This window comes from Buteo buteo, chromosome 6 (genome assembly GCF_964188355.1).
Source record: "Buteo buteo chromosome 6, bButBut1.hap1.1, whole genome shotgun sequence".
NCBI classification, from domain to species: domain Eukaryota; kingdom Metazoa; phylum Chordata; class Aves; order Accipitriformes; family Accipitridae; genus Buteo; species Buteo buteo.
The window spans coordinates 40,395,165-40,408,923 of NC_134176.1; the positions used below are offsets into that span (position 1 = coordinate 40,395,165).

The following is a 13,759-nucleotide window of genomic DNA, read 5'->3' on the forward strand; positions in this document are numbered from 1 at the left end:
GCTTAACTGAATATGAATGAATGAATAGATGAACAGGTGTCAGAGGATAAATATAACCATTCAATCAGCCAGAAAACAGGCCCCAAATAAAACAGAGGTAAAATTATTTCCTTTAATATTTTCAAAGGGGGGTTGCTTGTTTTGTTTTGTTTTGTTTTCTAGCTGAAAAGCAATGTTTTGAAATGGCCTTCTGGGACCAAGATACCATGGCTAATTATAAAATGGAGCTTTGGTCAGTTAGTAGAAAAGATTAGGTAACATGGCTACCTCCAATAACGGAGAACAGGAATTACCCAGGAAGGTCTCTGCAGTTCTGGGTTCCTACAACATACCAAGTTGGCAGCCCTGGAAACTGGAAAGATCTGTTTCTCCACAGCAGAGACTGCTCTGTCCTGAGCTCCAGGGGTAAGAGTGGAATTCAGCGTCAAATTGGTCCTGACCCTTCTCAGCTGAGATGCCAGCAAGAGGACAGCTCATATCTCTCCAATGGTGGAGGCTGTGATGTGGAACTGGGAACTGAGCCAAGGCCTTCAATTCTTTCATGTTCACTAATGTACAGTGTGTAGATGACAATAATTTTAGACTTGATCTTTATTTGAGGAAGTGATCTGCAGGTGGATGGCTAGATAGCCCTTTATTAATTCTGTCAGCTACTCTGTTCCTGGGTAAAAGCAACAAAATTGTTTCTGTTGCTCCTCTTATTAAACTGTTGACGTTTCTCACCCTAGACAAGGCCACCTGACTCAAATCCTTCAAGCTTTTGCATGTGAAAATAAGAAAGGGACAGAGCTTCATCAAGTAAAGCTGGAGAAGATGTAGAAATTCTGAGACTATTAGTACCCCAGACACAAAGGGGTCGTAGGAGCTCTGTCCCTCTTCCATGGATTTGGGACTGAACTAGCACTATTCAAGCTGCATTCCATCAGACATCTAAAGGAACAAGGAACAGTTTTACACTGGCCTGCCAAAGTCTGTCAAAACGGGGATTTATAAAAACTTAACATATATTTCCCTGGGATTGCTCAGATCTAACTCTTAACACAGTCCTGAAGGAAAGACATGGATTTGCAGCTGTCTGGATGGGGTAAATACTATTGGATATGGCAAGTATAGCTCTGTCTTCTGCAAAGACCTCTGTGCAGATCAGCACACACATGCAGAGCGAGATTTGTAAGGGTGAACTGAAAAGCAGTTTCACCCTGGAAAAGGCCACAGTAACAATTGTTTGGTAGAAGCTACTTTATTGACCATATCACATAAAATCATCTTACTAGTCTGCAATATTTTCTCTCTGACTGCCAGCTCTGTAAACCCACTCTGGGCTATGAAATCAATCCCAGGCTAGTTCCTTTCTTCCCTCACTACTTCAAAATGTGCTGCAAGCTGAATTTAAGTCCATGGCAGCTCCTATACAACCCTCAGCTCATCAGAGAGTCTTCACAGGGACAAGTGATTGGCCCTTAATAAATATTTCTGCTGGTACCTGGATTAGGATCCAATTTCCCTATCCTACCAGCTGCATTGGCTTTTCAGGGCTGTGAAAAAACTGTAAAGTCTTATTTTTGTCACTAGTCAGTAGGTCTGACTCTGTTTACACACTGAGAACGGATCTGTTGAGTAAGAAGGTACTATTTTTACATAGGCACCTTTCAGAATAGGATGGTAATTTAAGGTCTGTTGCTCGGAGTTTCGCTAGTCTTACAGCCAGCTGTTTCCCTTCAAACCGTTCTCTACAGAAACACAAGGGTACAGCATTCATGTCAGGACCACATGTCAGATATACTTTTTCATGCATTGAACACACAGGGGGAGATTTTTCAAGTCAATGACTTTCACTGGGACTTGGGTTCCTAAATGTCTTTAGTGCCTTTGAAATTGTCCCATGGGATATCCAGCTGACGAGCAGACAATCTGTACAGGTGCAGCTGCATTCCTCTCATATCCCCTAGCAAACTATCCTTCCCAGCTCCTACCACATTCTCCCTGTCCAGCAAAGATACTAAAAAGCTCCTTCCATAAATCCATCTCTTCAGCCTTCAGTGTCCTTCCTAATGCTCCCACGATTTCAGGGCTAGCCTTGAGGGGATAGTAAACAGAGCAGCTGCCCCAGAGGAACTAAATTGAGTGCCCGGTGCTTGCTGTCAGCACTCCAGTCTGTTGAATTCAGTCATCCACGACTGCCTTCATTCTCCTGACGGGATGCAGCAAAGACTACGAGACTTGACTTGTGAGGCCTGGAAGCCGTGGCATAGCAGCCTTGAAGCAGCCCTGAAGCAGCCAGAGAGAGAAGCCAGAGGGACAGATGGAGAGTCCAGGATTAAAAATAAAATCATGCTGCAGGGAAAGGAAGGGGCATGTGCAGTTTGGAAAGTCCAGAGCAGTAATTCTGTTGCATTAATCCTTCATCGATGCTGTCAGCCCTTCTCACTCCTCCTCTGAATCCCGAAAGGCCACACTCTGCAGGATCTAGTTTCCTATGCATGTCCTTCCCCTCTTCTGCCCTCTAAAAATACCCTAACCAACTCCTTCCCAGAAACAAAGTGCTGCCCAGGTTTCATGTCCCCTAATTCCAAATTCTTAGCCTCAATTCCCTACACTGGGTCAGGCTCACATTAGAAAAGGGCTGCTTGAAGAGTGGCAAAACACTCGTAACCAGACACGATTCAGGCTTACCAGTTTTCAACAGCTAGAGAATCTGGCCCTAATTTTGAAATCCTAATTTATACCACATTTTGCTTTGGTTATTGATGCCATCAAATAAAAATGAAAATTGCTCAAAGTATTTGGCACTCTTCAGATTTATCTTTTTTGCACTGAATGAAGCCAGGGCACTAGGAGAGCAGGAGTTAGTTGCAAGAAAAAGGCAAGAGATCCTGCTGCTTCTGTACTTAATAGGGGGCCAGTTCTAGGGCAGAAAATAAGACATAAATTTATGCTTCAAAATGAATGGCACATCTAGTACCCTCCAACTCCTTTCCCTACAGTAGCAGAGAAAAAGTAACAGAGTTATTCTGAAACAGTTTCCTGAACAGGGGAGTAAAACTTCGCACATAACAGTAACTTCAGGACTTTGTTTGTGTAGGCCTGGGATATATGAATACGGCAAATTCCCTTCTGCTGAGCAGTATATCTCTTTTAGCTGTTCACTCCCTTTCACTCACCCTAACCAGCATGCGCAATTCATGTGAGAGCAACTTATTAGAAAAGAGTTGTTAGCCTGGAATATTAGGTGATCGCTACAGTCAAGCTTGTGTGCATGTATCGATTCTAAGTCCTGGTTTTGGTTACTGGTTCATACAAATTTTCTGAAACTTACATTTTTCTGGAAAATTTTTTTCCAGGTGGGGGTCTTTGGCTAAGAAAGAAAGAAAGAAAGAAACTGGTTCAGGTGATTTTGAGAATAAGGAAGGTGAAATATATACTTATCCAATTATTAAAGTGCTTTGATCTTATATTAAAGGACTTAAGCTCCAAAATAAAGAGGAGCAGAAAACTGAAACAACACAACAACAGAAGAAACCAAAAGAGAGGGTCTGATGCACAAGTACATTGCAAGTATTCAATGTGGTTTCATGTCTCTCTGTTATTCACAAGCTAATATATCCTGCTCATTTGGCCTAAAATGTGGCCCTTCTTGCTTGACTCCTACAAACACATCAAAAGGTACTTCTAGAGCTCCTGTGCCCCTGCAGCATCTGCTGGAGCCAAAGAGAGATGAAAATGCTTGAAACTTCTGAGAATTGTGTTCACGTTTATTTAGATGCCTAGCTTATGGGGCCACAATTGAAAATGTTGATTCCAAGTTTTAAAATGTTGGCCTCATTACTTAACTGGTGCCCTGCTGAAATTATGAAAAGACATCTTAGGTAAGAGAAGGGACACAGACTCCCCTAAGAGTAAAATATTGCCCATTTTAAGCAAATGGAAGATTTGCCATGGGCTCAAGAGGGCCAGTGTCAGCCACAAAGTGCTACCTTGGAGAAAGCTGCAAAACGTATTAACACAGTTCAAGTTACTTTTATTAATTTTTTTTGGCTGTCATGACTGAATTTGTTGCTTTTCTGTAATTAGTAAATGTTGTTTTAAAGTAAGAGCATTGTAATAGCAGGATGTCATCATAATTATTACAGTTTACATTACAATTGTAAATACAACACTTTAATAAATTTACGCCAACTTTTTACTCTCAAAATAGTCTTTTTTCTTGGTAATTCACAAAAATAAACTGAAAAAATATTAAAAATCTTTGACCGTATGACTGAAAATTACCTATAGTGTTATCACTATCATATATCCATAGATATACACTTTGCATACACCATACACGTGACAAATATACACTAGAAAGCAGAGGTTTGCTTCCTTCCTTCCCATTCCAGTAAACTCTCCACCTACCCGTCCTCTAGGCCTGTTCTTTCGTTTTGGAATATCTTCTTCCAGATCCTCTTCCTCATTTGCTTCATCTGCATTTTCATCATTTTCTAAAACCCTCTGTGGTTGAGAAATAAACAGGAATGGTTAGAAGAAAAGATGACACATACAACCAACTGCTGCTCTTTACCACAGAGACTGCAGGTTATTAAATTACAGTTGATTAATGATATAATGCCAAATCAGATCCCAGAACCCCTACTTCTTTCCACTAAAGCAAAATTTGCTTTCCCTTCCACCCTCAGTTCTCCAGGGAGTTCTTATTAAAAAATATCCCTGATATCAGTCAACTACAAAAAAAAGGTTCCTAAGAAATAATAGTGGCATCACTGAGCACCGATACCCCAAGACAACACAAGTATTAGTATGCATAACTGCAGGCCCTGTCTGGGAATTTGTTTGCAAGATTTTTTTATTTTGGTTTCTTGCACCTTAAATTGTTTTGTTTTCCTCTAATGTTGAGAATGCACTTTAAGAAGACAGAAATCAGTGTTTTTCTCTTTGGCAGCTCACAATTTTCTTTGTTTAGCAAAAATAGAGAAAATTCCTCCATATATTCCAGCATGTTTAGTGGATCTAGAAAGTAACATCTTTCAGGGCTTACACCACAGGTACAACTCTGTGATCTGGAAGCAGAGGTCTTGCTGCATGAGAATACTGGGGAAGTACAGGTCCCATTGAAGTTAATAGGAACAATAGCAATAGTTCCTTCAATTAATTATTTAATAGGAACAGTAATTCATCATCTCACACTAACTGTGAGATGCCCAATCCTTTTATCTTGATCTTTTGAAATGTAACCTCTATAGAATCAAACACAGGCTGCTGCCCTGAAAACATGCACAAGTCAGACTTGCACGGACAAAGGCAAGACAAACCATCACAGCACTAATGTGGAAAGAAGTCCCATTGAAATCCCTTCAACCCTTGGCATGTCTGCTAGAAATAGAGAAATGGGCCCCAGCCACTCCTACCATTCATGGTGCGGCACCATTTCATAAGGGACTAATCTGGAATCACTAACTTATCTTTGCCATGCCACCATTCATTTGAATTACAACATGCAGCCATGATGCAGATTCAGATCAGTGGCATTAAACTGATGGGGAGGTTTTTCAGTCTTACTGTATTTGTCCCTTCCCTATAATTTCTACCTAACAGCTATTTGAGAGCCAGCAGAGGGAGAACAGAAGCATATCAGAGTTGCTTTCTCTCCTTCCTACATACCTCAAGCACCAAATTCTGAATTTGTGGGAAAGAATACAACATAAATTACACTTTTAAAAAAGCCTGTATTTGGAAGACCAACTATACAAGTTTATTCTTATTTTATCAGCTAAATTTTTAAGACCAATATTGGACAGTGTCCCTTTTAAAAAGTACAAACAACTTTTAGAACATGGTAGAGGATCAAGTCTTCATTTGGTTTTTGCTCCTTTTATTTTTAAATCTCAGGAGGCTATTAATGAGGTCAGACCATCAGGAAATACAATTTCACGTAATACTAGAGTACTAAATACTAGAAGGTGTAAAAGTTAAGCAAGCTCCAGTTCTGCATACATAAAATGTTTCTTCAAAATTCATGCAGTTGCATATATTAATTGACTTCATCTTAGGAAACTGAAGCAGTTGGAAAATGTTATACATGAGGAGACTAGTGGTATGTAGGAAAATAAGCAAACTTACTGATACAAGTTTAGATTTTCGAATTGCTTCATACCTTAAAGTATCTCCAAAAAAAGTGAAGGCTGCAACCATATCATATGTGGCAGGGGAAGGAGCTAGTTTACAACAATAATACTACACAAGAGCAGTTAAGAGAAATATTACAAACCACTTTCTTTGTTTAAAATTGCAGCATCAATTTAGGAAAGATATAATAAGTAACCAAGTGTGAATTTGGTGACACTGCCAGGGTAATGACTTTAATCCTTGACAGAAGGGGCATAGCCTTTCTGATGCATGGTCAAAAGGCTATTCTAAGCCTTCTCCAGCAAACGATGGAGACACACATTCAATACCAATTTACTGTAGGGCAAAATCCTCAACCCTGTTAAATATCAACTGTACAGCAGGTGCCAATGACTGCAACTGTTTAGCAGGGGGAACCCTTACCCTTTTTAGCAACATAACTTTTCTTTTCCTATTCTGTCTTCCTGAAACAGCTCCCCAGCCCAATATACTTCAGCGCAGCTAAGCACCAAGTCTTCTTCTCCTGAGAGATACTACGAGTTTGAGAGAGCAGTAAGTGGCTGGAGCTGAGGTGGGAATCACAGCTATGTCTATCCCACCTGCTCACTCTCACCACCACTGAGGCTGGGCCCTTTCAAGTTACAGCACAGAAGAGCATGCAAAGGAACAAAAGAGAGATTTGCATTCGCTTATTTGTCATACGGATGAAAGGCACTAGTCATGATTTTGATCTGGTACAGCCTAGCTGCCAGGTGCCAAAGTACATGCTGAAAGCTGGCTACTAGTAAAGGCTTTGGCAATTGTTGGTGTATAGACTGAATCCAGATAAACTATGCTTGCAGGAGAAACAATAGCAAGACATGCCTTTTGCATCTGTTCTGATGAAACTAGCATCCAGGTGACAGGTCACAGCTACAGCCGTTTAGCTCAAACTTTTTTGTATATTTTTGCATCCCCTCCCTGCTCTGCAATGCCGACTTGGGTCAGTTCCACTGTCTCTAAAGTCTCCTTCCTTGGACTGCTGCTGAGGATAATTCAGAGCTCAGATCACACAGCAACATCCAAAGGCACTTGTTGATCTCATAAGCATGCTGCACCATGACTTCTTGTGACCTTGGAAGCAGGTATAAACAGAGCTTTAGGGCTCTCGGCTTAATAGACCCAGATACACTACTGAAGGAGGAAACACAGAGTGGGCCTCATGCCAAGCTTTTCCCCACTCCATGAGCATGGGATGCTTCCTCTTTGATGGTGCTCCTTTACCTGTGTAACTGGGAATGGGAGACCTAATTTTGCTGACCTTACATGTGTGAAATTTCTAGCAAATAGACCAGTAGGACCGAGCTGCAAGTAAAATAGATTTCATGCCCGTGCTCTTCTGTTTCATTTGGCATGGGGCTGCCCACTTAATTTTTCACTAGTTTTAGGTATAGACGCAACACGTTGTATCTCAGCCAAAATTAACAAGTTTGACACATTGCCAATGGCTCTCACCTAAAAATCACTAATAGACTCACAGCACAATGGTGTTTTAGCATCACCAAAGATGTGCTGCTGCTCCCCAGGGAGAGGCCTGCTTTCCTAGCCATTTAAGATGTCTTTATAAAGTGACAAGCACTTATATAAGAACATTTTATATTAGCTGAATTCCTTCTATGACAGACCCACAAATGTGTTTCTAACTTTCAAACTATAATGCATGTGAAAAGGCAATATTTCTCATACCTGGATCACTAATAATAACAGATAATTAAAGTTAGAATATTTTTAATTATTTATTTTGCTTGTATAGTTCCTGAAGGCTTCTCAGTATAAAAAAAAACAGGCAAGGCAATGACACGTTTTTGTCTACAGTCCGCAGCTGTGATTCCAAATTCAAACCCATGTCCAAATTCACTTTAAATACGAGGCACTAAAATTCAGTTTATGGTTGGGACCCATCTCTGCTTGTCAGTTTTATATGTAATCATCTCATAGTGCTGCAAAACAAATTCCAACACAGAAGCTGTGCAGAACACAGCCAAACAACTGAGATTCTTGTGACAGGAGAAGCGTGCGAGATCCCAAGTTCATTTTGAGCATCACAGTGTAGCACAATGGTTTGATAACATTTTGACAGTAGAATGACACAACTATCAACAGATGCACTGTTCTGCCACAGGACAAAATCTGCTAGGCTTAAAGACAAATGGTAAGATCCAGCCCTGCTGTCAGGGCATGGGGCTCTCCTTTACCTGGATTTCTTGTATAGTGTCTTCCTCTTTAGTGTCCGTTTTTTTCTCTATTCCCTCTCCACGCAGCAAGGCTTCCAGAGTTGTACTTTCTGATGTGAATCCATCTTTTTTCAGAGGCAGATCAACTTCTGAAAAAAAAAAACCACATTGACTGTATGTGTCTCCCTCAGACAGCTAACAAGCAGAAGGACAGAGATGGCAAGCAGAAGACTGACAGACTTTCAAGCTTATTTCTATCCTGAAAGAGAGTTCTTCAAGTTCTTCTTTTAACCACTAAGGATCCCCATATAGGATTCATGTCTGTCTTACTGAAAACCTGGTATCTTTTCAGTTGCTGTGTTTGCTTACAGGAAAAAAAAGGCTGGACATGTTCTATCAGGAGGAAATAAATGGAGAAAAAAAATCCTTTTCCTTTATGTAAATTCCCTATGCTTCAAATAAAGAACAAACCCAGGGCTTTCTAAGATACTGAAATATCAAATATGAAGATCTGATCTCCTGAAGTAGAAAAGTATTTTAATGCAATTTAGCATCTGGCACAGTCTATATAGCACAGCTTCAAGCAGCATTCTCCTACACCAGGGCATGTTCTACACGTGGAGAAGCGGAAAGCTAGTGTGTCGGGCCAATGCTGTGAACTTAAACTGAAAAAATAAAGGGATGTGTCTTGAATTTTCATTTAATATTGACTAGATAAAATCTTCAGTTTGTTGTAAATGGGCCCACACCAATGAAGAAACACAAGTCAGCACAGCTGTGAGTGCAGAAACTAGCCCATAGAACAGGACGACCCCCAGCCAGTGCAGGGAGAGCCAAAGGCTGGCCCAGGGGCATGGGACTCCAGGAGACAGGGCAGGTTTATGAGGAAGCTTGATGCAACCTGCCGCACAAGTGAAGGAACAGAGACTTATTCCCCTTCTGAATGCTGCCACCAGATTATGAGGCTGTGCAGCAGGCAGGCAAATACAGCATGTTAACTTTAGCAAGATGTTAAAATACACCTAGGGAAGAATTCAGTTTTCCTTGTAGATCCTGGCCTCTACCCCAATCGTGTAGGAGTTTTCAGAGCAACCCTATGGCAGGGAGACATTCTGAACATCTCTTTTACCTGACAATGCCAGACGTGGATTTCTCAAGTACTCCCTGCCTTCTAAAATTAATTCCTTCCTCTAGGCCAACAGATTTATAAAGTAATAATGTACAGGACCGATGCTCACAAATCAGCATCTGGTCTCCTTATTTCATAGGTCTGTCCACTTCTTATCTTTTAGGACTGTGTTGTGTTCCACAGTTTGCCTGAAGCTCCCTGTCTTTCTATCACCATGAGTTGCAAACTCTGCACAGCAGAAATTCATGTGTTTATAAAGCCCCAAATCACTCCTGCAATCCAAAAAATGAATGAACACTTCCACCTGGGACAGTAAAGTATAATCTGTTTCTTGGGGGCAATTGCATCTCAGGAATATGTTTGTTCTATATATGAAAAACTCTAAGCCAGCAAATGATTCAGGGTCCCTGATCAGTGCTTCCACAACATGCTTGCTCAAGTCTTCTGAAGTGAGAGAGCATTGCTCAGCCAATAACCACAGAAAATCCAGCAAAAATTCCAGCAAAAGCTATTCTATTCATAGAGGGAAAGGCTGAGTACAAACCATGCAGAAAAACCAAACCACTGGGATTTTCAAAGGGAACTCCCAGGACAAACCACACAATGGGTTGGGGTCAACAGTGAATTGATCCCCCTTCTCATCACAAGGAGGTCTATTCAGTCAGGCCTCTGTTTTCATTATTAAGCTCTGCACACACACCCCATTATGCCACCTTCTCCAACTTCTCCCTTACTTGAGCTATAAAAAAGACAGAGAAGTCAACAGAGAATCATACAGATTGAATTTCCCTGTATGAACTCCTAGTACCTCCCTCTGGATGCTAAATCCAGACATTTCAATAGAAAGAAGGGATTTTTGACTTGATTTATGTGCAAATCCCAACACTTGAATCTAAAGTCACTAAGGAACCTCCATAATCATCTCTGGCTGTCGGCTTGGCTTGGTTTCAAAGTCCTGTGCTTAGGTGCAAAAGGGCATTTGCTTTGCATTTAGAACCTTGTGGGACTGCAAAACCCAAGGGGTCATCATACATTCAGCAAGAGAAGAAGCTTCAAGCAAGCTCAAGGGCATCAGAAACAAACATGTCTTCACTGTGACAAGCTATGCCTGTCTCTGGATACCGATACACTCAGCAAACAAATGCATTTGAAAAAGGGAACGAGCAAGGAAAGGATGAGGGATAAGTAAAACATATATGAAAATAAAACTACTTCCTGTTTGTTCCAGAGATATTGAACATTAAGTAAGAGGGAAAGGTAGGCTTTAAGGTCAAAAAATGGCAGCTGTCTTTAATAGGCATGTTTGGGTTTTGTGGTACTGCTACTTCCCACCCGCAACACTCCAGGAGACTTTTCATCCAAAACTCTCAGAGCACTTTTTAATTATTAAATTTAACATCCCACTGACAAGTCAGTGTGAGGTAATACTTTTATTCCCAGTTTACTGATGGGGAGATTGAGTCACCAAGAAGTTAAGTTAGGGAGCAGGAAATCCAGCTAAAAGAAACTCAGGGCAGCTGCCTCCCATCCGCCCACTAAACTTGCTGCTATTCAACTCCTTCATTTTCTTCTCCACTGGTTGCTTCTACGAGTCCACTTTCATCCCTAAGTAGCTCTAGAAAGTGGGAAATGGCAGACACTATCTTAACTGGAATGTAAAGTTTATGGTATAAAAACCTACGAAGGTCCAAAACCAACCTCTTAGTAATGAATTCAATCTTTGTAATGAATTCAGTCCTTCCTGGAAGATGGCTAGTCTGTAAAGGATACAGTAATGAAGACAGGAAATTATGTTTCCAAACCACTTTCTGAATCCTCAGAGATAAAAGTCTCCAAAAATCTAAACGATGGCTCAGTTAACCTAGAGAAATAGTTAAACACTACTAGGGATCATTAAATTCATTTCACTAAATCCCTAATTTAGTCTTCCCTATTTAACTCTCCAGGATTTTCCCACAAAAGCTAGAAAAGTATATTTTCGTCTTATGCTTGTACCCTACAGAAAACTGAGAAGCCAACTCAATGCCTGAAATGTATTTTTGTTGTGAAAGATCAAGGCTTCCCCCAGACCATGGGAACTGCTGTATGGAAGCAAATAGGAGTCCGTTCCACCCACTGTCCTGCTTATGAAGGCACTGGCCAACGTCAGAAGCTTCAAACAAGGCCAGAGAGAGTCTTCTAGGCTTGAGAAATTAAGCCATGACCCCACACTTGCCTCTCTTTGCTTTTATATTTGTTGTGCTGTACTATGCAGTCACATCAGATGCTGCAGAAGCAGGTATGAGTGTCTGTCAGGAGAGAAATGCAAAGAAAATAATCTACCCTAATACTACATTTCATCCTGATCTCTAACAGGTCAGTCCTGAGGGATAAATGCAGTATCACTTGCAGTTATCCTAAATCCTGGGTCTTCTGGAAATGCACAGAATAGCCCAGCCCTTTCTGAATTTTTATATACTTTTGCCCTCAATGTTTTCCCACCTGAGTGAGTTCAACAGTTAAACTATGGTTTGAAGGGAGTGTTTCACTTTATTGCTTGCCCTCTTGTTCTTGCTATGAGACAGGGAAGATAGAAGTTCCTGACCAAACTTTTTCTGTCATTTCTTTTTATTCCTCTCCTTTTGAAGATAAACAGTCACAATCTTTCCTATTACTCTGCTGTGGGAAGTTTTCCATATGGCTTTATCCTGTCAGAGCTCTCTGACTTCCTCTTATTTTTCAATAGTCTACCCAAGACGCACCAATACTGCACCTGATATTTTCAGATGAAGCCACATCCCCCATTTAAACAAATGCATTACGATATTCTTTATATAACCCTTCAGGCAGTGTCCTGCAATGTCCAAGCTAAGCAGAATTAGGAACCTTGTAAGAGGAACAAGAACTTCCCATAAGTAATACTTTCCACGCACAGGTGAGAAATTAAAATGTCCCTCCCACCGCCCATTCACCAAGCACATTCAGATCTCACCAAGGAGGCCCACGCAGACCTCCCTGGCCACAATGGCTCTAAATAACTCTGTACTATGTACAAATCTTTGTAGTTTACAAAATATTCCTTCTCCCCAGTTTGTTCATTACTACATTACACAACACTGGACCAAACACCAAACCTTGATGCACCAGCTGTTAGCCTTTTTTTATAATGAAAGTTCTTTGTTTCATTGTGTTCTTTGTTTCATCTTTTATGCTAAAAGTTTTTATCCAAGACAATGCTTTGATCCTCTTTGGAGGCCTATTACATACCAAAGGTCTTCAGAAAGTCTAAGTAAATTGTCAACCCCCTTACCTATTAGTCCTTTACATATCATGTAACGAATTTTAAGAAAGTAGTAAGACATGCTTTTCCTTGGTAGGAAGAAAAAAAGTAGTCAGAACCTCCTATATCATCATTTCCCAGGTGCTTTACTGCTTATACCTAATTACTATTTCAATCAATTTCTCAAATGTTCATGTAGAATTTATGGGTCTTTAAATCCTTGAATCACATCCAAATCCTTTTTAAATATAGGTAATAACATTCACTACCCACTAATTGTTGTAAATTCTTTCTATTGTAACTCCTAGTTTGTATCACAAGTTCTTCCTCAGACATTGCAATTTCAGAGAACATAATCTTTATTACAAGTAATAACTACTAGTAAAAGCACTGTAACTAAAAGCTTACTCTTTTATATAAAAACTTTAAGAAGGTTTGTAGATAAATTTCCTTTTGATTAGTATTGCAAATGCAATAGCACCTGGTTAGTGTAGGAGATACAGGAAATAGTCAGAACCATACAAAATAGAAGTGTCAAATCAACAAAAATCATCAATGAAAAATAAAATGTTATTTAAGAATTCTTCCTGTTTTAATAAACCATGGTATTATTGGTGTCACATCTAAATATTGTGCATATATTATAATTCAAATATGTGTGTGCATATAATTAAAATTTGTTTCTTAACTTGGCAGAGTCCGTTTCATAATGATTAAATTAACATGGTTATTTCTGCTTACCAGCTCAGTGCAGCAACCTCTCTATTTATCAAGGTCCTTAGACCGCGGTGGTAGAATCTGAATGAGCACCCATGCCAGCATCATTCCTGTATCTGTTTTCTATTGAACTGCTGCCTCCAAAAGAAGCTAATTTTCACAAATCCTACAAAATGGTGGGCTTTTTCAAGTTTTGATTCACCAAAACAGCTGCAAATTCTTGTCCTTAAATATGCTACGTTTGGTTTACAACCTATTGGGAGCTAAGCAACTTTTCTGTGTCTCTCTGAAACATAAATTAAAAACAACCATCCCTTT

General features: G+C 40.1%; 1 protein-coding gene across 6 annotated transcripts in view; it reads right to left on the reverse strand.

Moving 5' to 3' along the window:
• Window positions 1-13,759, reverse strand: part of DPF3 (double PHD fingers 3) — a 178,019-nt gene that overhangs the window by 69,131 nt on the left and 95,129 nt on the right. For 4 of the 6 annotated variants that reach the window (XR_012650778.1, XR_012650779.1, XM_075030567.1 and 1 more), the window contains exons 4-6: window positions 8,358-8,485; window positions 4,396-4,491; window positions 3,317-3,355 (exon numbers count right to left, since the gene is read on the reverse strand). Coding sequence is in view for 3 of the 6 variants with exons in the window: in XM_075030567.1 (XP_074886668.1) it covers window positions 3,317-3,355; window positions 4,396-4,491; window positions 8,358-8,485 (263 nt within the window). In the remaining 3 variants the exon portion in view is untranslated. The remainder of the gene's footprint in view (window positions 1-3,316; window positions 3,356-4,395; window positions 4,492-8,357; window positions 8,486-13,759) is intronic. The other 2 variants (XR_012650780.1, XM_075030568.1) reach the window with 1 other exon arrangement.